The 26,547-nt window shown below is 46.3% G+C and overlaps 1 protein-coding gene across 1 annotated transcript in view; it reads left to right on the plus strand.

The window, feature by feature from the left end:
• Positions 1-26,547, plus strand: part of LOC134935902 (asialoglycoprotein receptor 1-like) — a 52,070-nt gene that overhangs the window by 14,358 nt on the left and 11,165 nt on the right. Inside the window, exons 4-9 of the mRNA XM_063930754.1 lie at positions 1,371-1,466; positions 1,545-1,604; positions 2,599-2,670; positions 5,013-5,087; positions 11,451-11,602; positions 24,181-24,287. Of these exons, the coding sequence (XP_063786824.1) occupies positions 1,371-1,466; positions 1,545-1,604; positions 2,599-2,670; positions 5,013-5,087; positions 11,451-11,602; positions 24,181-24,287 (562 nt within the window). The remainder of the gene's footprint in view (positions 1-1,370; positions 1,467-1,544; positions 1,605-2,598; positions 2,671-5,012; positions 5,088-11,450; positions 11,603-24,180; positions 24,288-26,547) is intronic.

Below are 26,547 nucleotides of genomic sequence, written 5' to 3' on the forward strand. Positions count from 1 at the left end.
ATGGAGCTGCTGCTAATACAGGGATAGTTAGTCCCTTACCAACAGAAACATATAAACAATAAATGAAGCAGCGCTGGTTGACGAATAGTCAATTGCACAATAACAATCTTTAAGTAATAACAAATTTTATTTAATAAAATGGGCTCACATAAAATCTCATAGGACATGCATAAAAAGATGTCTCTTACAGGGTATTCCAGCAACACATGTGCAGTTATCCGTTCCTATTGTAATACCTCCTTGTCTGCAATGGTACAAAGTCCCGGTTTTGCTGAACGTGTCCAAGGATATAAGTACCTGAGTCACTGGAAGATAGTTGCACTGGGCTTGTATAGTCCAGAATCCTCACAATAGCTATGACAATGTCTAGTACAGTCCAAGGTACCGGTGTTGTTGTTTTTCCAAATTGGCATCCAATTGCAGGAGGTTGGTCTGGATGGTGCTGGATTTATTCCCCAAGGAGGTCTGTGGTAGCCTGTGAGACAAACCCAGTGCAACTATCCTCCAGTGACTAAGGTACTTATATGTTTCACCTGGAATGCATCGCATTCTGAATGTTGGTGAATTCGGCAGCATCGCATCCCCCATAGAAAACTATGGGGTAGACGGCTGTAGGCTGTGGTCCCTTCTTCTTATATTCGGGGGATACATAATATATTAACCACTGAAAACAGGTGTTTTCGGGAATATAGCTGCAAATATACAATGATAAATGGATCCTCAATATTTCCAGACCCCCTCATAACTCACCACTTGTCTCCTCTTCCCATCCTCCATGTATTCTTCCCAGTTCATCTTTGAATGGTTCACACCTTCCTGTTATGAAGTAAGCAGGGCCCTCCGCCCTCTTGAATTCACCCTAGCACTATCTTTGTCACCAGTGCTCCTGGTCTTCTGTCTCCTGGTCCTTATCAGCGACTCTGACACTGTCTTCTCACCAAAGTACAGGATTCATTCCACTGCCATACAGTAACTTACCACTGCATGCTCCTTTAGGATAAATTCCCCTGTTATCTATCCATCCCTGACTGCTTTGTTAGATGTAGTGTTTGTATTGTACTTATGCTATTGTTAGCTAAGATACTTTATAAGGCATATTATTAGTCCTCCCATACAGTACTGTAGCTTCTTTGTGATACCTTATAAATAAAAGTTAATATTAATAATACCACAACAGCAACAACAAGTTGCAGTGCTGGGGCTTTCACCCTAGCTTCCTGGGCCAGGCCCCAGCCGCAGCTAGATGTAGGTATTCATAATATATCCATACTTTATTTCCATGTACACTACATCCAGCTTATACTAAGTACACTCTCTCTGCAAGAGGGTCACTCACACTTACTGAGAATAAATGTTGGTTTCTACCATAGACAATGGGGTAAACAGGACAGAGCGGAGCTTCGAATCCAAGCTCGGAAATCTGAGTGCTAGTCTAAACTCAATAGTGGAGCATCTGTCTCAGGATGGTGAGTGACCTGACAGGGGGTGGTCAGGATAGATGCCATGCTTGGTTTTCTTACCTTGTATCTACTTCCTGCCTGCAGGTGCCATAATGAAGGAGAAGCTAAATGACATTGAGGCAACAATAAAGGACAGCTCTAAAGGTAATATATGGTGGATTTATAATGGGAGAGAATTACGGGCAAGAGATGGAAGCCATGGTCAGTATGGGCTGGGATATGCTATAGCACCACTTCTACTGCTGTCATTGTAAGACTATCAAAATTCATTCACTTATATTTTCCATGCTACCTCTACCACATTTCCACCTCCACCACTGACTGGGGGTATAGAGACTTGCTCCTCTATGTGGCTGGTGAAAGGGAACAAGATGGAACTCCTTCCCACAATTAGTGCTTACAATATCTATAGGGTAGGATTCTCTTTGTTCCAAGTAGACTTTCATGAATGAACTTGAATAAAAAAACAACAACACACACACGGACGTCACATGACCATCTCTGTAGGCCATGGTCTTCACACAGACATGATTGGTCAGAGTGTGGACAGTTTGCGAAATCAGAATCAAACTGCTGGTAATGGGAGTAGTTTTAAAAAAGCATATGTAATTTAAACCAAACTGCATGCAGCTTATGGAAGATTTCAGTCACCCAAAGAAGGTGGGGGAGTCCATACCTAGGCATTGTCCTGCCACTGCTGCATAGCCGGTCCTAGCCCGGTATTCAATTTACATGTTCCAGGCCAGTCTTCTCCTGGTTCCTGTCTGGCTCTGATACCATGTCCAGTCCGGTCAGCTCCCGGTTCCAGTCTGGCTCCAATAATGGTCCCAGTCTGGTCACTTCCTGGTTCCAGTTCAACCATCCCAATTGAGGAACCTTCCTAACCATGTCCTCAGCTCTCCATACGGAATACATATGTTTTCCCAGCGGACGGGATGCCGGCTGTCAGTATCTCGACAGAGGCATCCCGCCTGCCAGAATGCCTGCAGCAGTGCGAGCGATACAAGTCATATAAGGGGTTTTGTATAAGGGGACAAGCTGGCATGTGCGGACTTAGCAGTTTGTAATGATTGCCATGGATTGAGCAGATGGCAAATCAGGGGAATATCCTATAACACCTCTGCACCCCCCTCTCCAGATACCACAATGATGACCAAACTGACAGAGATAGATGCATCGGTGAAGAGGATTCTGTCTGATGAAGTCACAGGTATGAAACAGAGAACAGAGATGAGAACGCACTCCAAGTGCAGAGGACTCAGCAAACGCTTTATATAGATATATGCGAGAGTGCGAGCGATACGAGTCATATAATTCCCAGACTAGCACCAGTGCCCACATATGGCCCACAATATAGTAGGTTCCCAATTATCAATCTCATATTATGCTTGTATTTAGTCTGTGTGGTTGTGGTAAACCCTTTAGCAGAAGTAGGTCCCTGGTAGTAAATGTAGCTGGGTCTCTCAGCGGTAACTACCTTATGTATTGGTATTGTAGCACTATGATAAGCGGGGGCCAGGTTGTGAATCCTTCCTGAATACCTAAAATAGGAGATGTGCGCCGGACCATTTTTGCTGGATTTTGATTTGGCTCTGATTCGTCGTCTGTCTTTAGATTAGGATTTGCCAAACAGCCGTGACTGTTTTTGGATTTCTTTTATTTTTTTAAAGATTGTCAAAAATAGTTAAAATGACATTGGCCCTCATTCCGAGTTGTTCGCTCGCTAGCCGCTTTTAGCAGCTTTGCACACGCTAAGCCGCCACCTACTGGGAGTGAATCTTAGTTTCTCAAAATTGCGAACGACAGATTCGCAATATTGCGATTAGACCTCTCTTAGCAGTTTCTGAGTAGCTCCAGACTTACTCTGCCATTGCGATCAGTTCAGTGCTTGTCGTTCCTGGTTTGACGTCACAAACACACCCAGCGTTCGCCCAGACAATCCTCCGTTTCTCCAGCCACTCCCGCGTTTTTCCCAGAAACTGTAGCGTTTTTTCACACACACCCATAAAACGGCCAGTTTCCGCCCAGAAACACCCACTTCCTGTCAATCACATTACGATCACCAGAACGAAGAAAATTCCTCGTAATGCCATGAGTAAAATACCTAACTGCATAGCAAATTTACTTGGGGCAGTCGCACTGCGGACATTGCGCATGCGCATTAGCGACTAATCGCTCCATTGCGATAAAAAATAACAAGCGAACAACTCGGAATGACCACCATATTTTGGGCCTTCTTTTGTTTCTAAAGTAATATTAACCTCAAATACATTCATTTTCAGTCAATTTTGACCACCTCACAGCTCACAATATTGTTTTAATAACTATGGGCCAAAGGCTGTAGCGAGCTCCCTGGTTACTAAGCCAGCACAAGCACACAGCAGTTTATATCACATCTATGAAACATTGCTACAGTATATCAGAGTACAGTGCACAGAACAGTACAAACAATAGATCTACTGTATATATATATATATATTTTTTCTTCTTTTTTTAAACTTGCAGCTCGGTTAAAACTGCGTAGATCACAGGCTTATACAGTAGATGCAAGTGAAAAAAGTGCACACGGGTAAAGTGCACAGTAAAATATTGAGCAGAGAATAGCGCAGCATACAGCAGTGTGCTCCAATGTTCAATCACTATACAGAGCACAGCCACTTGTGAGTCTGCACACAGCACAGCCAAGACAGCAAAGTATAGCACAGCACACAGCAGCATGCAGAATGCCCCCTATATACAGTCACTATATAGCACAGCCACTTGTGACACTCTGTACACTGCACAGCCAGTATACCGGAGTATAGCACAGCACAAAGCAGCAAGCAGCATGCCATCTATACACAGTCACTGTACAGAACAGCCGCTTGTGAGACCCTGGACACAGTACAGCCACTGCAGGGGAGTATAACGCAGCAAACGGCTGCGTGCATTACACTGAAGTCAGGAAGATGACGTTTGGCCTCCCAGTGGGATCCAAGTCTGGCAGGAACACCAGACTTTGGGCTTAATTCAGATCTGATCGCAGCAGCAAATTTGTTAGCCAATGGGCAAAACCGTGTGCACTGGAGGGGGGGCAGATGTAACATGTGCAGAGAGAGTTAGATTTGGATGGGGTGTATTCAAACTGAAATCTAAATTGCAGTGTAAAAATACAGCAGCCAGTATTTACCCTGCACAGAAACAATATATCCCACCCAAATCTAACTCTCTCTGCATATGTTATATCTGCCTCCCCTGCAGTGCACATGGTTTTGCCCATTAGCTAACAAATTTGCTGCTGCGATCGATTCTGAATTACCCACTCAGATACATAATATTCAGAGTGGTATGGATTCCAAGGAGTCCGGTCCACTTATCTCTACCTGAAATTACCCATGTCTGGGAGGCAGGGGGCTGGTACATGGGTAATATGAGATGTTATAGTGGGAGGTACAGTAGTGATCGCTGTTTCTTATGAGGATTGGGTGGGTTAGAAAAAGCTGGTGCAACCTATAGGGGGCAGTGCGTTTTATGCCGGAGGACTGTGAGTAACTGATATTCTCTATATCTCAGGCTCACTTCAGAGCGATGTTCAGAGGATATTAGATGCTGTTGGAAGAATGAGAGAAGAGATCCGGAAAGAAAATGGTGAGTGCCTACTTTTCCATACACCGTGATACTTACCAGCCAAGCCTGCTTCCCAATATCACCCCATTACACAGATCTGACCACTGTTTCCACCCACCAGGACACTTACTCACAATCTGGTGAAATCATACTTTTTTATAGAGATAAGCGGGTTCGGTTTTTACTCGGTTTTACTTGGATTTACTCGCTTCTCAAAACGGAATTTATTGGCTCACGGAAGTCACGTGTTTTGGATAGCCAATAAGAAACATCCGGATAAAACCGTACTGGCGTTATTTCTGGCGTTACATTCGAACCCGCTCATCTCTACTTTTTTATAACTCTCAGTCACACAGATCTGATCAAAGTGTGCACCAACCAGGATATTTACTAACCAATAACACAAGACAGGTTTCTTAGCGCTAATGTAGGAGGGAGACGTCCATCTCGCACTGTGTTGCTCTCCACAGTTAAAAGATGCTGCTGCACATGTGCAGTACCACTGTATGTCTGACAGACATCTTGGTAATGGAATGAAGCATATCTTGAGGAACCATATTGGATCATGCACAGTAGCACTCTCCCATTCTAACACAATGGTACTGATTCCCTGCAACAGTCCCATTCCTAGTGACAAAGAACCTGATTCATAGGTGGACACAGAATTCATTTCCAAAGATAAGGTTAATGCCATCTGAGTACTGAGGACTAAGGTAACCATTGCAAGTACTGGGGACTGCAGTATCCATTGCGAGTAATGGGGGCTATGTTATGATTTGTGAATACTGGGGTGGAGTTCTTAAATTGGTCCTCGAGTGATGGTGGAACTCTTCCCCCTTCTTTCCCAGCGGCTATAAAATAAAGGGACTGCGCGCTCCGCAGATGCTTTTCCCAAAAGGGGTGTGTTCTAAAAGGGGCGTGGTATAAATATAAAATTGGCAACACAATACTTGCGTAAAGCCCCGATCCTGCTTCCGACTGCTGCTGTCCATATGGCTGTGGAGAAGGAGCCGAGCTCTCACTGGTAAAAAAATCTCAGCGGGAGCACGCCATCTCCATGAGTACCGAACTCACATTCTGGGCCAGAGGAGGTGGAACTGGCTTCAAATGGAAGTGACGGAACACATTTCTGCCCCTTTCTGACTCACTTTAACCCCTGCTGGGGACTATGTTTTGCAGTGCAAGTATTGGGAACTGCGGTATCCACTGTGAGTACTGGGTAATAAGTTATGCTCTGCGAGTACTGGGGACTATGGCCCTCATTCCGAGTTGATCGGTCGCAAGGCGAATTTAGCAGAGTTACACACGCTAAGCCGCCGCCTACTGGGAGTGAATCTTAGCTTCTTAAAATTGCGACCGATGTATTCGCAATATTGCGATTACTAACTACTTAGCAGTTTCAGAGTAGCTTCAGACTTACTCTGCCTGTGCGATCAGTTCAGTGCTTGTCGTTCCTGTTTGACGTCACAAACACACCCAGCGTTCGCCCAGGCACTCCCACCGTTTCTCCGGCCACTCCTGCGTTTTTTCCGGAAACGGTAGCGTTTTCAGCCACACGCCCCTGAAACGCCGTGTTTCCGCCCAGTAACACCCATTTCCTGTCAATCACATTACGATCGCCGGAGCGATGAAAAAGCCGTGAGTAAAATTACTTTCTACATAGCAAAGTTACTTGGCGCAGTCGCAGTGCGAACATTGCGCATGCGTACTAAGCGGATTTTCATTGCGATGCGATGAAAAATACCGAGCGAACAACTCGGAATGAGGGCCTATGTTATATACTGTGAGTACTAGAGAATAAGTTATGTGCTGCGAGTACTGGGGACTGTGGTATCTATTGCGAGTTCTGGGGACTGTGGTATCCATTTGCACAGTTGCCAGGATCTGTACTGAGACACCTACCACTGTCTTCTCAGATAAGCACACCTCCCAACTTTAAGGAGGACAAACGATGGACTGCGGTGCTGAGTAGCTGCAGCGCCCACCTGCAGAAAGGGGGTGGCCTCAGCAAAGGGGGCGTGGTTTCATGGTAATGCAACAATCTCAAACCAAGTCCCCTTTTTCCGTCACTATGTGTTCATGACCAGCGCTCTGTGAGCTGATAGTATACCCCCAGTCCCTCCTGTCTCCGTGAATAGACTCTGTGCGCATGTGCACAGCTTCTATTCACCGCTGCTCTGATAAGAAGAGCAGCGAGTGACAGGAGTCTACCAACTGTCACCTCCCCCCCCACCCCGGGACACTGCGGCCCGCGCATGGAGTAGCGGGACAGTACAAAAAAACAGGACAAAAATTTGTACTGTTGGGTGGAATGAGATCAGTTTCCCCATCAGGTGAACATCCGCTGCCCCTCGGAATGTCCGTCACAAGTAAGCCACTGGGGGGCCAGAACCGCTGCCTCTGATATTCCACAACAGATCAGTGTCTGACTATCACTCTGCGTCCTAATCCACACTACCACACATGACCATGACGGCACATGCACATTTGCAAAACGCTCGGCCAACTCTGGGTCCAACTCTGATCCAGGCTGTGAACCTTTTGCTTTGTCTATTGAAGTTCCCATCAATAAGAAGGTCCATGATTTATTTCCTAGCAGCTGTCTATATAGCGCACACATACTCTGTGGCGCTCTATAGATAGCAAATGTTCATTATTAAAGAATTGAGAAGTGAGAAACTTTTATTTTCAATTCTTCCACTTTCATATCACTATTTTCTCATGAGTCATCCAGTTTCCCTTCTAAGAATATCTCTTCTTGAAAAGCCGCTCCTTAGGAGGAGACAGTTGTTTGGAAATGGAACATGTTCCTCCTGCTGTTTCTGTGTTATGAGACCCTCTGCTGCTGGAGACAGGCTGCGAAAAGACTGAAGCAGAAGAAAAGAGAAGACGCCCCAGGCCTCAGGGGTATGGGTCATTAGGTCAACAAGATTTAGGTCAACAGTCATTAGGTTGATCACTATTAGTCGACATGCACTAGAAGACAGACAGACAGATGAGTTATAGATAGATAGATAGATAGATAGGGCACTAACCCTAACTGTGTCCCCTGTAATTACCTTCAGGATGTCGGCAGTCAGTGTACCGGCTCTGGAATTCTGAGCGGTGTCACATGACTGCCAACAGCCTGACTGCAATGATGCTAAATGCATCCCGTATCATGTCAGGTGTTGTCTGGCTGCTGTCACGTTGGAGTGTGTGCTTGGGATTGTCTACCTGCAGCAGAGTGTCAGGATTCTGATTTTGTCTATTCCCGGAGGGGGCACTAGTGGGTCAGTGTTGGAATGACATATGAAGCGTGGGGTGGCGATTCCAGTGCTGTCTTATGCTGCTCAGTGCAGTGTAGTGTCTTGTGCTGCATCATTCCAGTCACAGTGGTTGTGTCCTCTTGCTGCCATATGTCCAGTGTAGCTGTATAAGTCCAGTCGAGTCGTGCTGAGTTGTGCTGCATCAGTCCAGTGGTGGTGTCTTGTGCTGCATCAGTCCAGTCACAGTGGTGGTGTCCTCTGCTGCCATATGTCCAGTGCGCTGAATAATTTTGACAGGGTTTGCCCTGTGTGGTGTAGCGGTACACTCTCCTTTGCTGCATTTTGTTATATAATTCCAGAAAAATAATGGAGAACAAAAATTTGGAGGATAAAATAGGGAAAGATCAAGATCCACTCCCTCCTATTTCTGCTGCTGCCGCTGCTGTTGTTGCTGCTGGGAGTCGATCGTCATCCCAGAGGGGAAGTCGGAAGACCACTTGTACTACTTCAACTAAGCAATTGACTGTCCAACAGTACTTTGCGAGGTAGATGAAATATGACAGCAGTCATCTTCTTGCAAAGCGGATAACTGAGGCTTTGACAACTATGTTGGTGTTAGACGTGCGTCCGGTATCCGCCGTTAGTTCAGTGGGACTACAGTGCCAACCCTAGATGGGCCAGGCGTTTGTGCCGCACACTTGTGTTGCTTAGCTTATCCATCCAGTGACCTCGGGGCAACTTTTAGGCCTAAAAACAATATTGTGAGGTGTTCAGAATAGACTGGAAATGAGTGGAAATTAATGTTATTGAGGTTAATAATACTATAGGATCAAAATTTCCACCAAATTCTGTGATTTTAGCTATTTTTATGTTTTTTTCAAAAATCATCAAGATCCAAAACCAAAACCCAAAAGGGTGGTTTTGGCAAAACCACTCCAGATCCAAAACATGAGCATGGAACCAGATCCAAAACCAATACACAAAAAGTGCCCGCCGCACATCTCTAGTTTCTACATTTATTGTGTACATGAATGTTAATACACCCACAGTCTTTAATAAATACTTATATATGCACAGTGATGCTATATATATATATATATATATATATATATATATATATACACAGTATTTTCACAGGCAGTTACATTATTGAGGTATCACACAGGTGACCGCTGATGTGGTGCTTGGTGCTAGAGTCAAATCACTTCCCATATTGAAGCCTCACTCTAATACCAGAAAACAGCCAGAGTGTCAGTCTCATCTCTATATGCTCCAGTGTTACCATACCTGTGGTGATTGCAGAGTCATGTGTTGTGTACAGGCCTCTTATTTACAAAGCTTTTGACTTCTGATTCTGTTTGATGGTTCTCCTGGATGCTCCTCTATCATTACTCCTGAGATATTGGTTTCTCATCTGTGACTAGTTTTCTGACAGACCTCTACTCAGATTTAGTTGTCTGTCCCTCTAGGAGCCCAGTCAGAGGATCACTACATGTGTACTATGATGGTCATTCCGAGTTGATCGCTAGCTGCATTCGTTCACTGTGCAGCGATGAGGCAAAAAACCGGCACTCCTACGCATGCGTATGCAGCGCAATGCGCACGTGCGATGTACTATTACAACGAACAATGTAATTTCACACAAAGTCTAGCGAAGCTTTTCAGTCGCACTGCTAACCGCAGAGTAATTGACATGAAGTGGGCGTTTCTGGGCGTCAACTGGCCGTTTTCAAGGGAGTGTTCGAAAAACGCAGGCGTGCCAGGAAAAACGCAGGCGTGGCTGGGCAGGTTTGTGACATTAAAACAGGAACTGAACAGTCTGAAGTGATCGCAAGCGCTGAGTAGGTTTTGAGCTACTCTAAAACTGCACAAAAAAACTTTGCCGCCGCTCTGCGATCCTTTCGTTCGCACTTCTGCTAAGCTAAAATACACTCCCAGTGGGCGGCGGCATAGCGTTTGCACGGCTGCTAAAAACTGCTAGCGAGCGAACAACTCGGAATGACCAACTATGGGGGTAATTCCAAGTTGATCGCAGCAGGAATTTAGTTAGCAACTGGGCAAAACCATGTGCACTGCAGGGGAGGCAGATATAACATGTGCAGAGAGAGTTAGATTTGGGTGGGTTATTTTATTTCTGTACAGGGTAAATCCTGGCTGCTTTATTTTTACACTGCAAATTAGATTGCAGATTGAACACACCCCACCCAAATCTAACTCTCTCTGCACATGTTAAATCTGCCCCCCCCTGCAGTGCACATGGTTTTGCCCAGTTGCTAACTAAATTCCTTCTGCGATCAACTTGGAATTACCCCCTATGTGCAGCAAAATCCATGGCAAAACTACTGGTGTTTTAGACTCCACAACTCTGTTCTTGGTAACATAAAACCTATTTGAATTGGTGACACTAGGAAATGATACAACACCGGGGGTAATTCTGAGTTGATCGCAGCAGGAACTTTGCTAGCAGTTGGGCAAAACCATGTGCACTGCAGGTGGGGCAGATATAACATGTGCAGAGAGAGTTAGATTTGGGTGTGGTGAGTTCAATCTGCAGTCTAAATTGCAGTGTAAAAATAAAGCAGCCAGTATTTACCCTGCACAGAAACAAAATAACCCACCCAAATCTAACTCTCTCTGTACATGTTATATCTGCCCCACCTGCAGTGCACATGGTTTTGCCCAACTGCTAAAATATTTCCTGCCGCGATCAACTTGGAATTACCCCCACCATTTCTTGTCATATTAGGCCCCATCAGTACACTGGCCTAAGTGGGGTGGTGTGGGGGAAGTGGATCAAACCAGGTGAGTCTTCCAAGACACAGGATCAATTTGTAACCTCTGAGAAGCCCATAGTATAAGTAATAAAAAAGCAAGGCTCGTTTTGGCAGTGCTGCTAGATATTGGAGGAGCTGCTTTTTCTCTGCAACATATTTTTTTCAATATAAACACACAAAAAGAAGTTAAGACGTTAAAAAAATAGTTGGTAAACATGCCCTAACATCCTGAAACAAAGTTAAAGATTTTTATTACGCACTACATAATATTCTTACAACACTTTTCCACTTTAGACGTCTGAAACACAACAGAAACCTATAATTTTCAGGATCCGATCCTAAACCGTTATTAATTCCTGCAGGGACACAGGACCCTCTCTGCAGCATTGACTGGACTCATTACGCAATGAGCTGCTATTACCTGTCCAGGGGAAGCCGAACATGGGCTGGAGCCAAGAAAGACTGTGAAGATAAAAAGTCTCATTTGGTCGTAATTAACAGCGCAGAAGAACAGGTGAGTAAGGAGGGAGCAAATGAGGAGAACAGGAGATCGTTAAATATGAGGAAGAAGGCAGAGTGCATAAGATTTCTGTAAGATTATAAGATTGGGAAAATAAACTAATTATAAGTGCAAAGAGTGCAGAGACAGGTATATAAGTAACTGTGGGAGAGCATAGTACGGAGACAGATGTATAAGTAAGTGTGGGAGAGCAGAGCACAGAGACGGGTGTATAAGTTACTGTGGGTGGTCAGAGTACAGAGACGGGTGTATAAGTAACTGTGGGAGCACAGAGTACAGAGACGGGTGTATAAGTAACTGTGGGAGAGCAGAGCACAGAGACGGGTGTATAAGTAACTGTGGGTTAGCAGAGCACAAAGACGGGTGTATAAGTAACTGTGGGTGGTCAGAGTACAGAGATGGGTGTATAAGTAACTGTGGGTGGTCAGAGTACAGAGATGGGTGTATAAGTAACTTAGGGAGAGCAGAGTACAGAGATGGGTGTATAAGTAACTTAGGGAGAGCAGAGTACAGATACGGGTGTATAAGTAACTGTGGAAGAGCAGAGCACAGAGACGGGTGTATAAGTAACTATGGGTGGTCAGAGTACAGAGACGGGTGTATAAGTAACTGTGGGTGGTCAGAGTACAGAGACGGGTGTATAAGTAACTGTTGGAAAACAGAGTACAGAGACGGGTGTATAAGTAACTGTGGAAGAACAGAGTACAGAGACGGGTGTATAAGTAACTGTGGGTTAGCAGAGCACAAAGACGGGTGTATAAGTAACTGTGGGTGGTCAGAGTACAGAGATGGGTGTATAAGTAACTTAGGGAGAGCAGAGTACAGAGACGGGTGTATAAGTAACTTAGGCAGAGCAGAGTACAGAGACGGGTGTATAAGTAACTGTGGAAGAGCAGAGCACAGAGACGGGTGTATAAGTAACTATGGGTGGTCAGAGTACAGAGACGGGTGTATAAGTAACTGTGGAAAAGCAGAGTACAGAGACGGGTGTATAAGTAACTGCGGGTGGTCAGAGTACAGAGACGGGTGTATAAGTAACTGTGGAAAAGCAGAGTACAGAGACGGGTGTATAAGTAACTGTAGGTGGTCAGAGTACAGTTACGGGTGTATAAGTAACTGGGAGCGCAGAGCACAAAGATGTTTGTATAAGTAATTGTGGGAGACCAGTGTACAGAGACGGGTGTATAAGTAACTGTGGGACAGCAGAGTACAGAGATGGGTGTATAAGTAACTATGGGTGGTCAGAGTACAAAGACTGGTGTATAAGTAACTGTGGGACAGCAGAGTACAGAGATGTGTGTATAAGTAACTATGGGTGGTCAGAGTACAGAGACGGTTGTATAAGTAACAGTCTGAAAGCAGAGAACAGAGATGGGTGTATAAGTAACTGTGGGTGGTCAGAGTACAGAGACGGGTGTATAAGTAACTGTTGGAGAGCAGAGTACAGAGACAGGTGTATAAGTAACTGTGGGAGAGCAGAGTACAGAGACGGGTGTATAAGTAACTGTGGGAGAACAGAATACAGAGATGGGTGTATAAGTAACTGTGGGAGAACAGAAAACAGAGATGGGTGTATAAGTAACTGTGGGAGAACAGAATACAGAGATGGGTGTATAAGTAACTGTGGGAGAGCAGAGTACAGAGACGGGTGTATAAGTAACTGTGGGAGAGCAGAGTACAGAGACGGGTGTATAAGTAACTGTGGGAGAACAGAATACAGAGATGGGTGTATAAGTAACTGTGGGAGAGCAGAGTACAGAGACGGGTGTATAAGTAACTGTGGGAGAGCAGAGTACAGAGACGGGTGTATAAGTAACTATGGGTGGTCAGAGTACAGAGACCGGTGTATAAGTAACTGTGGGAGAACAGAATACAGAGATGGGTGTATAAGTAACTGTGGGAGAGCAGAGTACGGAGACGGGTGTATAAGTAACTGTGGGAGAACAGAATACAGAGACGGGTGTATAAGTAACTGTGGGTGGTCAGAGTACAGAGACGGGTGTATAAGTAACTGTGGGAGAGCAGAGTACAGAGTCAGGTGTATAAGTATCTGTGGGAGAGCAGAGTACAGAGATGGGTGTATAAGTAACTGTGGGAGAACAGAATACAGAGACGGGTGTATAAGTAACTGTGGGAGAGCAGAGTACAGAGACGGGTGTATAAGTTACTGTGGGTGGTCAGAGTACAGAGACGGGTGCATAAGTAACTGTGGGAGCACAGAGTACAGAGACGGGTGTATAAGTAACTGTGGGAGAGCAGAGTACAGAGACGGGTGTATAAGTAACTGTGGGAGAGCAGAGTACAGAGACGGGTGTATACGTAACTGCTGGAGAGCAGAGTACAGAGACGGGTGTATAAGTAACTGTGGGAGAGCAGAGTACAGAGATGGGTGTATAAGTAACTGTGGGAGAGCAGAGTACAGAGACGGGTGTATAAGTAACTGTGGGAGAGCAGAGTACAGAGACGGTTGTATAAGTAACTGTGGGAGAGCAGAGTACAGAGATGGGTGTATAAGTAACTGTGGGAGCACAGAGTACAGAGACGGGTATATAAGTAACTGTGGGAGAGCAGAGTACAGAGACGGGTGTATAAGTAACTGTGGGAGAGCAGAGTACAGAGACGGGTGTATAAGTAACTGTGGGAGAGCAGAGTACAGTGACGGTTGTATAAGTAACTGTGGGAGAGCAGAGTACAGAGACGGGTGTATAAGTAACTGTGGGAGACCAGAGTACAGAGACGGGTGTTTAAGTAACTGTGGGAGAGCAGAGCACAGAGACGGGTGTATAAGTAACTATGGGTGGTCATAATACAGAGATGGGTGTATAAGTAACTGTGGGAGCACAGAGTACAGAGACGGGTGTATAAGTAATTGTGGGACATCAGAGTACAGAGACTGGTGTATAAGTAACTATGGGTGGTCAGAGTACAGAGACGGGTGTATAAGTAACTATGGGTGGTCAGAGTACAACGACGGGTGTATAAGTAACTATGGGAGAGCAGAGCACAGAGACGGGTGTATAAGTAACTGTGGGAGAGCAGAGTACAGAGACGGATGTATAAGTAACTGTGGGAGAGCAGAGCACAGAGACGGGTGTATAAGTAACTGTGGGAGAGCAGAGTACAGAGACGGGTATATAAGTAACTGTGGGAGAGCAGAGCACAGAGACGGGTGTATAAGTGACTGTGGGAAAGCAGAGCACAGAGACGGGTGTATAAGTAACTGTGGGAGAGCAGAGTACAGAGACGGGTGTATAAGTAACTGTGGGAGAGCAGAGTACAGAGACGGGTGTATAAGTAACTGTGGGAGAGCAGAGCACAGAGACGGGTGTATAAGTAACTGTGGGAGAGCAGAGTAAAGAGACGGGGTGTATAAGTAACTTAGGGAGAGCAGAGTACAGAGACGGGTGTATAAGTAACTTAGGGAGAGCAGAGTACAGAGACGGGTATATAAGTAACTGTGGGAGAGCAGAGCACAGAGACGGGTGTATAAGTGACTGTGGGAAAGCAGAGCACAGAGACGGGTGTATAAGTAACTGTGGGAGAGCAGAGTACAGAGACGGGTGTATAAGTAACTGTGGGAGAGCAGAGTACAGAGACGGGTGTATAAGTAACTGTGGGAGAGCAGAGCACAGAGACGGGTGTATAAGTAACTGTGGGAGAGCAGAGTAAAGAGACGGGGTGTATAAGTAACTTAGGGAGAGCAGAGTACAGAGACGGGTGTATAAGTAACTTAGGGAGAGCAGAGTACAGAGACGGGTGTATAAGTAACTGTGGAAGAGCAGAGCACAGAGACGGGTGTATAAGTAACTATGGGTGGTCAGAGTACAGAGACGGGTGTATAAGTAACTATGGGTGGTCAGAGTACAGCGACGGGTGTATAAGTAACTATGGGAGAGCAGAGCACAGAGACGGGTGTATAAGTAACTGTGGGAGAGCAGAGCACAGAGACGGGTATATAAGTAACTGTGGGAGAGCAGAGCACAGAGATGGGTGTATAAGTAACTGTGGGAGAGCAGAGCACAGAGACGGGTGTATAAGTAACTGTGGGAGAGCAGAGCACAGAGACGGGTGTATAAGTAACTGTGGGAGAGCAGAGCACAAAGACGGGTGTATAAGTAACTGTGGGTGGTCAGAGTACAGAGATGGGTGTATAAGTAACTTAGGGAGAGCAGAGTACAGAGACGGGTGTATAAGTAACTTAGGGAGAGCAGAGTACAGAGACGGGTGTATAAGTAACTGTGGAAGAGCAGAGCACAGAGACGGGTGTATAAGTAACTATGGGTGGTCAGAGTACAGAGACGGGTGTATAAGTAACTGTGGAAAAGCAGAGTACAGAGACGGGTGTATAAGTAACTGCGGGTGGTCAGAGTACAGAGACGGGTGTATAAGTAACTGTGGAAAAGCAGAGTACAGAGACGGGTGTATAAGTAACTGTGGGTGGTCAGAGTACAGAGACGGGTGTATAAGTAATTGTGGGAGAGCAGTGTACAGAGACGGGGTTGATATTCCACAGTATATCCCGCACCAGACATAAATTAATTAGTTTCATTAATAACGATACATTGAAAAATGAAAAACCAGCTAATGAATATCTATCTCCTCTGTTGTTTTAGCTTTGAAATGCTGGAGGTGCTCCTGCAATCAAAATGAGCAAAACATTTAGACAACATGTTTGTTGCAAAGAGGCAACCAAAAAGATATATTGCTTTTTGGAGCACTCTTTTATAACAAGTTTGATATGTAATTTGATATGATTGTAATACTTAAAACGTAACCTTTAATTCTTACTCCTAAAATAGAAGGGGTTTTTCTGAGTAACATCAATTTATATGTAAATGTCACTCTGTTAATGCATTCATATATTTGCATCCCCCAAAAATAAATTATACATATACATTTGTAAATTAAATCAATACTTCATACGTGGTAAAAATATATTAATCAAAATGATCAGTAGTGACCCATAATTGGATAATCATTAATAACCCATGATTGGATAAATACATTCATAAATCTCAGTATATTAGATAAATTCATAAATCTCAATATGTGTATAAGTCACAGCCTGTATGGTTTTAGCTGTCAAAATTCAAGTCCAGCGTTATTTTCAGCTCTGTGCACCTGTAACATACGGCCTGTATCAAAAAAATGTATCAATGCTAGTCATGTGTCATATTATACCAGACTCCTAAATACATGTTACATATATCTAACATTGTATCACTTTCCCACAGGTTTCTAAGCCAATGTATCAGGCTAATTTCATTCTACTCCAAAAAGTCCTAGATGGCACTTCTCATAATAACACTGTTTATTCTTACTAAATCTACATGGATGATTTCACATCCCTATTGATTTGAACATGAATATTCATTCTAGAAATCATATTGATTATTCCATAAGTGTCACAATCCTGACTGTAGGTTTTATATTTGGTGACTTACCCCTGCCATCTGTCCTGGATCCTATGTCTTTTCACTCACGGAGTTAAACAGCTTGTCAGCACTGAGTTTTCCTGAGTTCTCTGCCTGAGAGGTAACAGTTAATTAGCTCCACCTGTGGTGATCTCCTGTGTGAGGCTGAATTCAGTAATCTGAACTTTAGGTCTAAAAGCCAGCATCCTGTGTTTTGCAGAAGTCCAGGCTTCAGTGTTCTCTCGGCCTGCTAGGCCTCATTCTACATCACAGCCTTGGCTAGAGTAGTCACATGACAGTGACTGTTCACCTGACCCAGAGTTGTCAAATCCTCTGCCAGCCTGAGACTCTCTACATCACCTAATCCTGCCCACCAATCATCAAGGACCAGGAAGTATAAATCAGGAGGCTGAGTTAGAATCTGGGCCAGTTCCTCGTGTCACATACAGCCTTGTGTAAGTCTTCATGCTGAGCCCCCTTAAGGTAACCTTTGTACCTAAGTTCCTGTGGAAACTCTGTTCCCTTGTTACCGTTTGGTTTACTTGTGTGTTGCCATTTGATGTCACCATTTCCCTGAGTCTCAATGTAAAGGCACAGCTGCAATGTTTCGTCTTAAAGGCACAGTACTGAATTCCGTGTTCTCCACTGAAAACCACAGCTGTCGTGTTTCAGTTTTACTACTGTTGTAGTTGGGATCTCCAGAGCTCAGTACCTCCGTGCCTCAGCACCTCAGTGCTTTCAACACCTCCGTGCCTCAGTGCCTCAGCACCTCTGTGCTTGCAACACCTCCGTGCCTCAGTGCCTCAGCATCTCTGTGCTTTCAGCATCTCCGTGCCTCAGTGCCTCAGCACCTCAGTGCCTCAGTACCTCTGTGCTTCCAGTACCTCGGTGCCTCAATACCTCAGTGCCTCATTACCTCCGTGCTTCCAGCACCTCCGTGCCTCAGTACCTCCGTGCTTCCAGCATCTCTGTGCCTCAGTGCCTCAGCACCTCAGTGCCTCAGTACCTCCGTGCTTCCAGTACCTCTGTGCCTCAATACCACCGTGCCTCAGTACCTCCGTGCTTCCAGCACCTCCGTGCCTCAGTACCTCCGTGCTTCCAGCACCTCCGCGCCTCCGTACCTCAGTGCCTCCGTGCCTCAGTACCTCCGTGCCTCAGTACCTCTGTGTCTCAGTACCTACGTGCCTCAGTACCTCCGTGCTTCCAGCACCTCTGTGCCCCAGTACCTCAGTGTCTCAGTACCTCCGTGCTTCCAGCACCTCCGTGCCTCAGTATCTCAGCACCTCCGTGCCTCAGCATCTCTGTGCTTCCAGCACCTCCGTGCCTCAGCATCTCCGTGTCTCTACGCATCTCAGTGTCTCTACGCACCTCAGTGTCTCTACGCACCTCAGTGTCTCTACGCACCTCAGTGTCTCCAAGCACCTCAGTGTCTCCAAGCACCTCAGTGTGCCCAAGCACCTCAGTGTCTCCAAGCACCCCGTACCCTTTAGAACAGTTGAACCTGGTATTCTTCACTGATTCATCAGCGCCTTTCCAGTTCTGTCTTTCAGGAGACCTTCAGCGCCCCCACGTGCTTCCTGTCTGCCGACCTAATCCTGTATGAGGAGAGCCTAGATTCGGCCATCTCTGCCGCGGTTCCTCTTCCCAGTCATCGGAAGAATCCTCGAGTCCACAACATTTCCAAACCAGGTCAGTGGTAGTATTCACTTAATCCTCCAGTCGCCCGCACAGACTTCACTACACCGGGTTCACAAAACCTCAGTCATGACAGTAGGAACTGGCCACATGGACCCGGAGGAAAGTGTTTGTCTGACGCATGACCTTCTAAGCAATATTGCAGGACGCTTGGAAGGTCTGGAGTCGACTCAGCATCAATTGGCACAGTGTCTGCAGCGGAATTTGTCCTCCAGAGATTCTCTGACCTTCTGCTCTAAGACTCCTGACCAACTGCAGATGTTCTACCAGATGTTACTACAGTTACAAGAACTTTTGCCTAGTATTCTCTCTGTGATGCCTGATCTCCTCAGGAATACTACCAACGTTGTTGATCCTGTTTTGTCCCATCCAGTTAATAGAGTCTCTTCCTCTGCGCAAGGGAAAGTTTTTCATCAGAGCTATCCACGGCCCAAGCTCTCTGAAGCTGAACGTCAGCGGCGTAAGGAGCTACATCTCTGTCTTTACTGTGGAAATTCTGGTCATTTTGTTAAAGACTGCATTCTTCGCAAGCCAGGTAATAGTGACAAATCTCAGTATCATAGTGCTCATGTCTACAAGTCATCCACAGTATCCGATCCTTCTGCTGCTGACGGGGGTATCAAGAAGGCTACTCTTCTGAGAGAGACTCAAAGTTATGACTGGAGTCCGGTGGTTAAAAGACCTTATCCCAAGTTGGGTGTCCAGAGAAGAATGTTCAAGCCATTTACAGTCACAGAGGAGTCCGTGTCCACAGCCCCAGGAGGGGCGTCTTCAGAGCGTCCAGCCCCAGGAGAGGCGTCTTCAGAGCGTCCAGCCCCAGGAGGGGCGTCTTCAGAGCGTCCAGCCCCAGGAGGGGCGTCTTCAGAGCGTCCAGCCCCATGAGGGGCGTCTTCAGAGCGTCTAGCCCCAGGAGGGGCATCTTCAGAGCATCCAGCCCCAGGAGGGGCGTCTTCAGAGCGTCCAGCCCCAGTGAGGGGTTCAGAGCGTCCAGCCCCAGATCAGAGCGTCCAGCCCCAGTGAGGGGTTCAGAGCGTCCAGCCCCAGAGAGTCTTCAGAGTGCTGCCCAGCCAGAGAGTCTTCAGAGTGCTGCCCAGCCAGAGAGTCTTCAGAGTGCTGCCCAGCCAGAGAGTCTTCAGAGTGCTGCCCAGCCAGAGAGTCTTCAGAGTGCTGCCCAGCCAGAGAGTCTTCAGAGTGCTGCCCAGCCAGAGAGTCTACAGAGTGCTGCCCAGCCAGAGATTCTACAGAGTGCTGCCCAGCCAGATATTCTACAGAGTGCTGCCCAGCCAGATATTCTACAGAGTGCTGCCCAGCCAGATATTCTACAGAGTGCTGCCCAGCCAGAGAGTCTACAGAGTGCTGCCCAGCCAGAGAGTCTACAGAGTGCTGCCCAGCCAGAGATTCTACAGAGTGCTGCCCAGCCAGAGATTCTACAGAGTGCTGCCCAGCCAGAGATTCTACAGAGTGCTGCCCAGCCCCGTGAAGTGGGGGCTCTTGCCTCAGCCCAGCCCCGTGAAGTGGGGGCTCTTGCCTCAGCCCAGCCCCGTGAAGTGGGGGCTCTTGCCTCAGCCCAGCCCCGTGAAGTGGGGGCTCTTGCCTCAGCCCAGCCCCGTGAAGTGGGGGCTCTTGCCTCAGCCCAGCCCCGTGAAGAGGGGGCTCTTGCCTCAGCCCAGCCCCGTGAAGAGGGGGCTCCTGCCTTAGTTCAGCCCTGTGAAGAAAGGGCTCAGTCCATCCCGGTTCCAGCCGGTCCAGCAATACTCCAGGCCCAGCCTGGTCAGTCCGTCCCGGTTCCAGCCGGTCCAGCAATACTCCAGGCCCAGCCTGGTCAGTCCGTCCCGGTTCCAGCCGGTCCAGCAATACTCCAGGCCCAGCCTGGTCAGTCCATCCCGGTTCCAGCCGGTCTAGCAATACTCCAGGCCCAGCCTGGTCAGTCCATCCCGGTTCCAGCCGGTCCAGCAATATTCCAGGCCCTGCCTGGTCAGTCCGTCCCGGTTCCAGCCGGTCCAGCTATACTCCAGGCCCTGCCTGGTCAGTCCGTCCCGGTTCCAGCCGGTCCAGCAATACTCCAGGACCAGCCTGGTCAGTCTCCTTTGGTTTCAGCCAATTCAAGTATCCTCAGATCCAATCCAGTCCTACTCGTCCAGCAAAAGCTTTCTTCAGTTTCATCCTCTAAGCTTTCGTCTGATGGTTTTCCACCTATTTACTTTGATGGAGATTTATTGCAATATGCCGCTCTGGTTGAACAATTTCTCTCTCGGATGGAGTCTGATCCTTCAGGTGCAGTAACTCCTTCCAATGTTACTCGATATCTGTTCCTGGCATTCAGAGGAAGAGCTTTGGAGTGGGCCAATATGCTCTTTGAGAGTAATGATCCTGTGTTCCATGACTTACAGACTTTTAGTAACGCCGTAGTTAAAGAATTTAGTCCTAAACCTTTGGAATCTGCATCAACGAAGGTCCTAAATTCTTCTGTATGAATTTCTCAAGTTCCTCTAAGATTCAAGATGGGTGTCCGGAGTCCACCCTTGAAGAGGGGGATACTGTCACAATCCTGACTGTAGGTTTTATATTTGGTGACTTACCCCTGCCATCTGTCCTGGATCCTGTGTCTTTTCACTCACAGAGTTAAACAGCTTGTCAGCACTGAGTTTTCCTGAGTTCTCTGCCTGAGAGGTAATAGTTAATTAGCTCCACCTGTGGTGATCTCCTGTGTGAGGCTGAATTCAGTAATCTGAACTTTAGGTCTAAAAGCCAGCATCCTGTGTTTTGCAGAAGTCCAGGCTTCAGTGTTCTCTCGGCCTGCTAGGCCTCATTCTACATCACAGCCTTGGCTAGAGTAGTCACATGACAGTGACTGTTCACCTAACCCAGGGTTGTCCAATCCTCTGCCAGCCTGAGACTCTCTACATCACCTAATCCTGCCCACCAATCATCAAGGACCAGGAAGTATAAATCAGGAGGCTGAGTTAGAATCTGGGCCAGTTCCTCGTGTCACATACAGCCTTGTGTGAGTCTTCATGCTGAGCCCCCTTAAGGTAACCTTTGTACCTAAGTTCCTGTGGAAACTCTGTTCCCTTGTTACCGTTTGGTTTACTTGTGTGTTGCCATTTGATGTCACCATTTCCCTGAGTCTCAATGTAAAGGCACAGCTGCAATGTTTCATCTTAAAGGCACAGTACTGAATTCCGTGTTCTCCACTGAAAACCACAGCTGTCGTGTTTCAGTTTTACTACTGTTGTAGTTGGGATCTCCAGAGCTCAGTACCTCCGTGCCTCAGCACCTCTGTGCTTCCAACACCTCCGTGCCTCAGTGCCTCAGCACCTCTGTGCTTCCAACACCTCCGTGCCTCAGTGCCTCAGCACCTCTGTGCTTTCAGCATCTCAGTGCCTCAGCACCTCAATGCTTCCAGTACCTCCGTGCTTCCAGCACCTCCGTGCCTCAGTACCTCCGTGCTTCCAGCATCTCAGTGCCTCAGCGCCTCAGCACCTCAGTACCTCCGTGCTTCCAGTATCTCCGTGCCTCAATACCTCCTCAGTACCTCCTTGCTTCCAGCACCTGCGTGCCTCAGTACCTCCGTGCCTCAGTACCTCCGTGCTTCCAGCACCTCTGTGCCTCAGTACATCCGTGCCTCAGTACCTCCGTGCTTCCAGCACCTCCGTGCCTCAGTACCTCAGTGTCTCAGTACCTCCGTGCTTCCAGCACCTCCGTGCCTCAGTATCTCAGCACCTCCGTGCCTCAGCATTTCCGTGCTTCCAGCACCTCCGTGTCTCAGCATCTCTGTGTCTCTACGCATCTCAGTGTCTCTACGCACCTCAGTGTCTCTACGCACCTCAGTGTCTCTACGCACCCCAGTGCCTCCAAGCACCTCAGTGTCTCCAAGCACCTCAGTGTCTCCAAGCACCTCAGTGTCTCCAAGCACCTCAGTGTCCCCAAGCACCTCAGTGCCTTTCCAGTTCTGTCTTTCAGGAGACCTTCAGCGCCCCCACGTGCTTCCTGTCTGCCGACCTAATCCTGTATGAGGAGAGCCTAGATTCGGCCATCTCTGCCGCGGTTCCTCTTCCCAGTCATCGGAAGAATCCTTGAGTCCACAACATTTCCAAACCAGGTCAGTGGTAGTATTCACTTAATCCTCCAGTCGCCCGCACAGACTTCACTACACCGGGTTCACAAAACCTCAGTCATGACAATAAGTCATGCATTGTAACACATTAAACATCAAGTGAGTCGATGGTAATAAATATCCCATTGTTGGATGAAGTGGCAGTTTAGACAAATAAACACCGGTGTAGTTCAACAATTCTTACCACTGTGCAACAAACTACTGCTGTAATCATAGGTGCCAATGATGTAAATCATATAAAAAAGTGTTTTTATATAATGACATGACATATAACAAAATGACATCCATAGAGGATAATAATCATGAGAGAAAGTACAATCCGAGATGCCGTCCCCCTCATCTGCTGCCCCGTATCTTCATGGAGCGGATATTGGGTGAGAGTAAGGGTTATTGCCGGACTGATGGAAGAAGTAGATTCAGCGTCACTCTGTCATCCCGTACATGGTGTTAGGTGGGTCCTGTTACCAAAGGCATTGCAGGATCTAGATTCGCCAGCAGGAGACAGGTGAGCGCTAGGAAAGACAGGTCAATGGTATAAGGTGTATTATATTAATGTCAATGTTAGATATATGTAACATGTATTTAGGAGTCTGGTATAATATGACACATGACTAGCATTGATACATTTTTTTGATACAGGCCGTATGTTACAGGTGCACAGAGCTGAAAATAACGCTGGACTTGAATTTTGACAGCTAAAACCATACAGGCTGTGACTTATACACATATTGAGATTTATGAATTTATCTAATATATTGAGATTTATGAATTTATCTAATATATTGAGATTTATGAATTTATCTAATATATTGAGATTTATGAATGTATTTATCCAATCATGGGTTATTAATGATTATCCAATTATGGGTCACTACTGATCATTTTGATTAATATATTTTTACCACGTATGAAGCATTGATTTAATTTACGATGTATATGTATAGGGGGATGCAAATATATGAATGCATTAACAGAGTTACATTTACATATAAATTGATGTTACTCAGAAAAACCCCTTCTATTTTAGGAGCAAGAATTAAAGGTTACGTTTTAAGTATTACAATCATATCAAATTACATATCAAACTTGTTATAAAAGAGTGCTCCAAAAAGCAATATATCTTTTTTGTTGCCTCTTTGCAACAAACACGTTGTCTACAGAGACGGGTGTATAAGTAGCTGTGGGAGATGAGAGTAGTATAGATATTGGTGTATAAGTAAATTTACAGTAGTTAGGGATTGGAGAACATTTTATGTGTTAGAGTGCCCTTGTACTTTATGTAGAATATAGATGAATGTGCAATTACTGTAAATATGTACTATCCTCTATTTCTATTCTTCATGAAGGATTATGTAGGTCGGATGACCCGGGACCTAATAATTTGGATCGGTCTAACAGATCAGGACGGCAGCTGGAAATGGGTGGATGGGACACTCTATGACACTTCACCAAAGTAAGATGTTAAACAGATCACAGTCCCATGTGCAAGTGTCACATAACTATGCCCCACTGACACATTTTTACTTAAAATTTTGTCTCTCTTTTTCGAACTAATAGCAATTTGCTGTACCATTTATCTATATAATAAGCCTATGGAACATATGTAATAACTTTCTTCCCCTGGAACCAGCAGCCGCCGCAGCATAAAAGCACCTGCTCATCCTGTCAGTGTTACACACACCAGTGCTAACAGGAGTATATTGGTGTATGAACAGAGAGGGATGCGAAGAAAACAAACTCACAGACAGTATAACATAACATACACAGGAGGTGATGGAATAACTAATAAACACAAAGTGAACGTAGAAGCCCAAAGGCTCAGGAACTGGGTGTCTCCCTAAATGATGTTGCTAAGAGCAACAGAAAAAAACCCAAAGGGTTACCAACGGGTGTGGGAATAAACTCCTTGGTCAGAGATAGAAATATAGACACAAGGAGAGTATGTCAGTTTAGTGGCAATAAGCTGAACCTGTGCCCTGCAAGTGGGGGTTAGGATTGTGGATACTCTCCTTGTGTCTATATTTCTATCTCTGACCAAGGAGTTTATTCCCACACCCGTTGGTAACCCTTTGGGGTTTTTTCTATTGCTCTTAGCAACATCATTTCGGGTGCTCCACATGTTAAATCACTACATCTCGCTTCATTGTCCACTCTATTCCATCTGAGCATTCCTGACACTAGGGAGACACCCAGTTCCTGAGCCTTTGGGCTTCTACGTTCACTTTGTGTTTATTAGTTATTCCATCACCTCCTGTGTATGTTATGTTATACTGTCTGTGAGTTCGTTTTCTTCGCATCCCTCTCTGTTCATACACCGGTATACTCCTGTTAGCACTGGTGTGCGTAACATATTCAGCAGCCCTACTCCTGTTGAAATTTTGTGGGAATATGAAGCATACCCCTCAAAATACTTTGCAACAGGTGGTCGATCAGGTGCAGGTCCTGACTCGACAATTTAATGCAATGTCCATTAAAATGAACACCCCGCAGGCCGCTAGTGGAGCTCCCGCAGCAGCAGCGGCATGTTCAGGGGTTAAGGAGCCGAAAGTAAATTTCCCGGATCGTTTTTCTGGAGATCGCTCGCAGTTCTTTTGTTTCAAGGAGAGCTGTAAGCTATATTTCAGGCTTAGGCCCCAGTCTTCTAGGTCGGAGATTCAGCGGGTGGGCATGGTGATTTCCTTGCTACAAGGAGACCCACAGGTCTGGGCATATGGGTTGCAGCCTGACTGTCCGTCGCTTAAAAGTGTTGATGCTTTTTTTACGGCACTGGGCATTTTGTATGATGACCCTGACAAGATGGCTTCAGCCGAGGCTCAGATTACGGTTCTTAAGCAAGGGCGACGGCCAGCTGAGGTTTATAGTACGGAGTTTCGGAGGTTGGCTCATGATACTCAGTGGAATGACCCAGCCCTGAGAAACCAGTACCGAAGGGGCCTTTCTGACCAGATAAAGGACCAACTGGTACAATATCCCTCGCCTGATAGCTTAGATCACCTCATGCAGTTATCCATCCGGGTGGATAGACGGCTGAGAGAGCATAGGCTTGAAAGGGAGACCGCAGTTTCCTTTTTTCCCAAGAGAACCTCAGACTCTGAGGAATATTCCGAGGAGCCTATGCAGATTGGGGCTACCTGCCTTTCCTCGCGTGAGAAGACGCGGAGGAGACAGCAGGGTTTGTGTTTGTACTGTGGGAATAAAGGTCATGTTGTAGTATCATGCACAGAAAAGCTGGAAAACTTCAGGGCCTGAGGGTGATGGGAAATATCCTGTCTGGCCAGAAGTCAGAATTTCCCAAAAAGACTTTTCTTATTCCGGTGACTTTGGAGATTCTCGGCCAAACTGTCAAGACTGAGGCCTTTGTTGACAGTGGGGCCGATGGGGTTTTTATGGACCACCAATTCGCCCTGAAACACTCTGTTCCCTTAGTACCCTTGGCATCAGAGATTGAGATCTGTGGGTTAAACTGGGAACCATTTTCCCAAGGTAAAATTACCTCCTGCACCAGCCAAATTCCTTTGTTTATTGGAGCCACACACTCTGAAAAATTGTCTTTCTATGTGACTGTCTGTTCTTTTGCCCCATTGGTTTTGGGGTTACCCTGGTTAAGGGCCCATAACCCTCAATTTGACTGGGTCTCTGGGGAGATTCTTAGTTGGGGTACTGATTGTTTCAGGAGTTGCTTGAGCCTTCTAGTCAGGCTCTCGCAGCTAAGT

The sequence above is a fragment of the Pseudophryne corroboree genome, chromosome 6 (assembly GCF_028390025.1).
Source record: "Pseudophryne corroboree isolate aPseCor3 chromosome 6, aPseCor3.hap2, whole genome shotgun sequence".
Lineage (NCBI taxonomy): Eukaryota > Metazoa > Chordata > Amphibia > Anura > Myobatrachidae > Pseudophryne > Pseudophryne corroboree.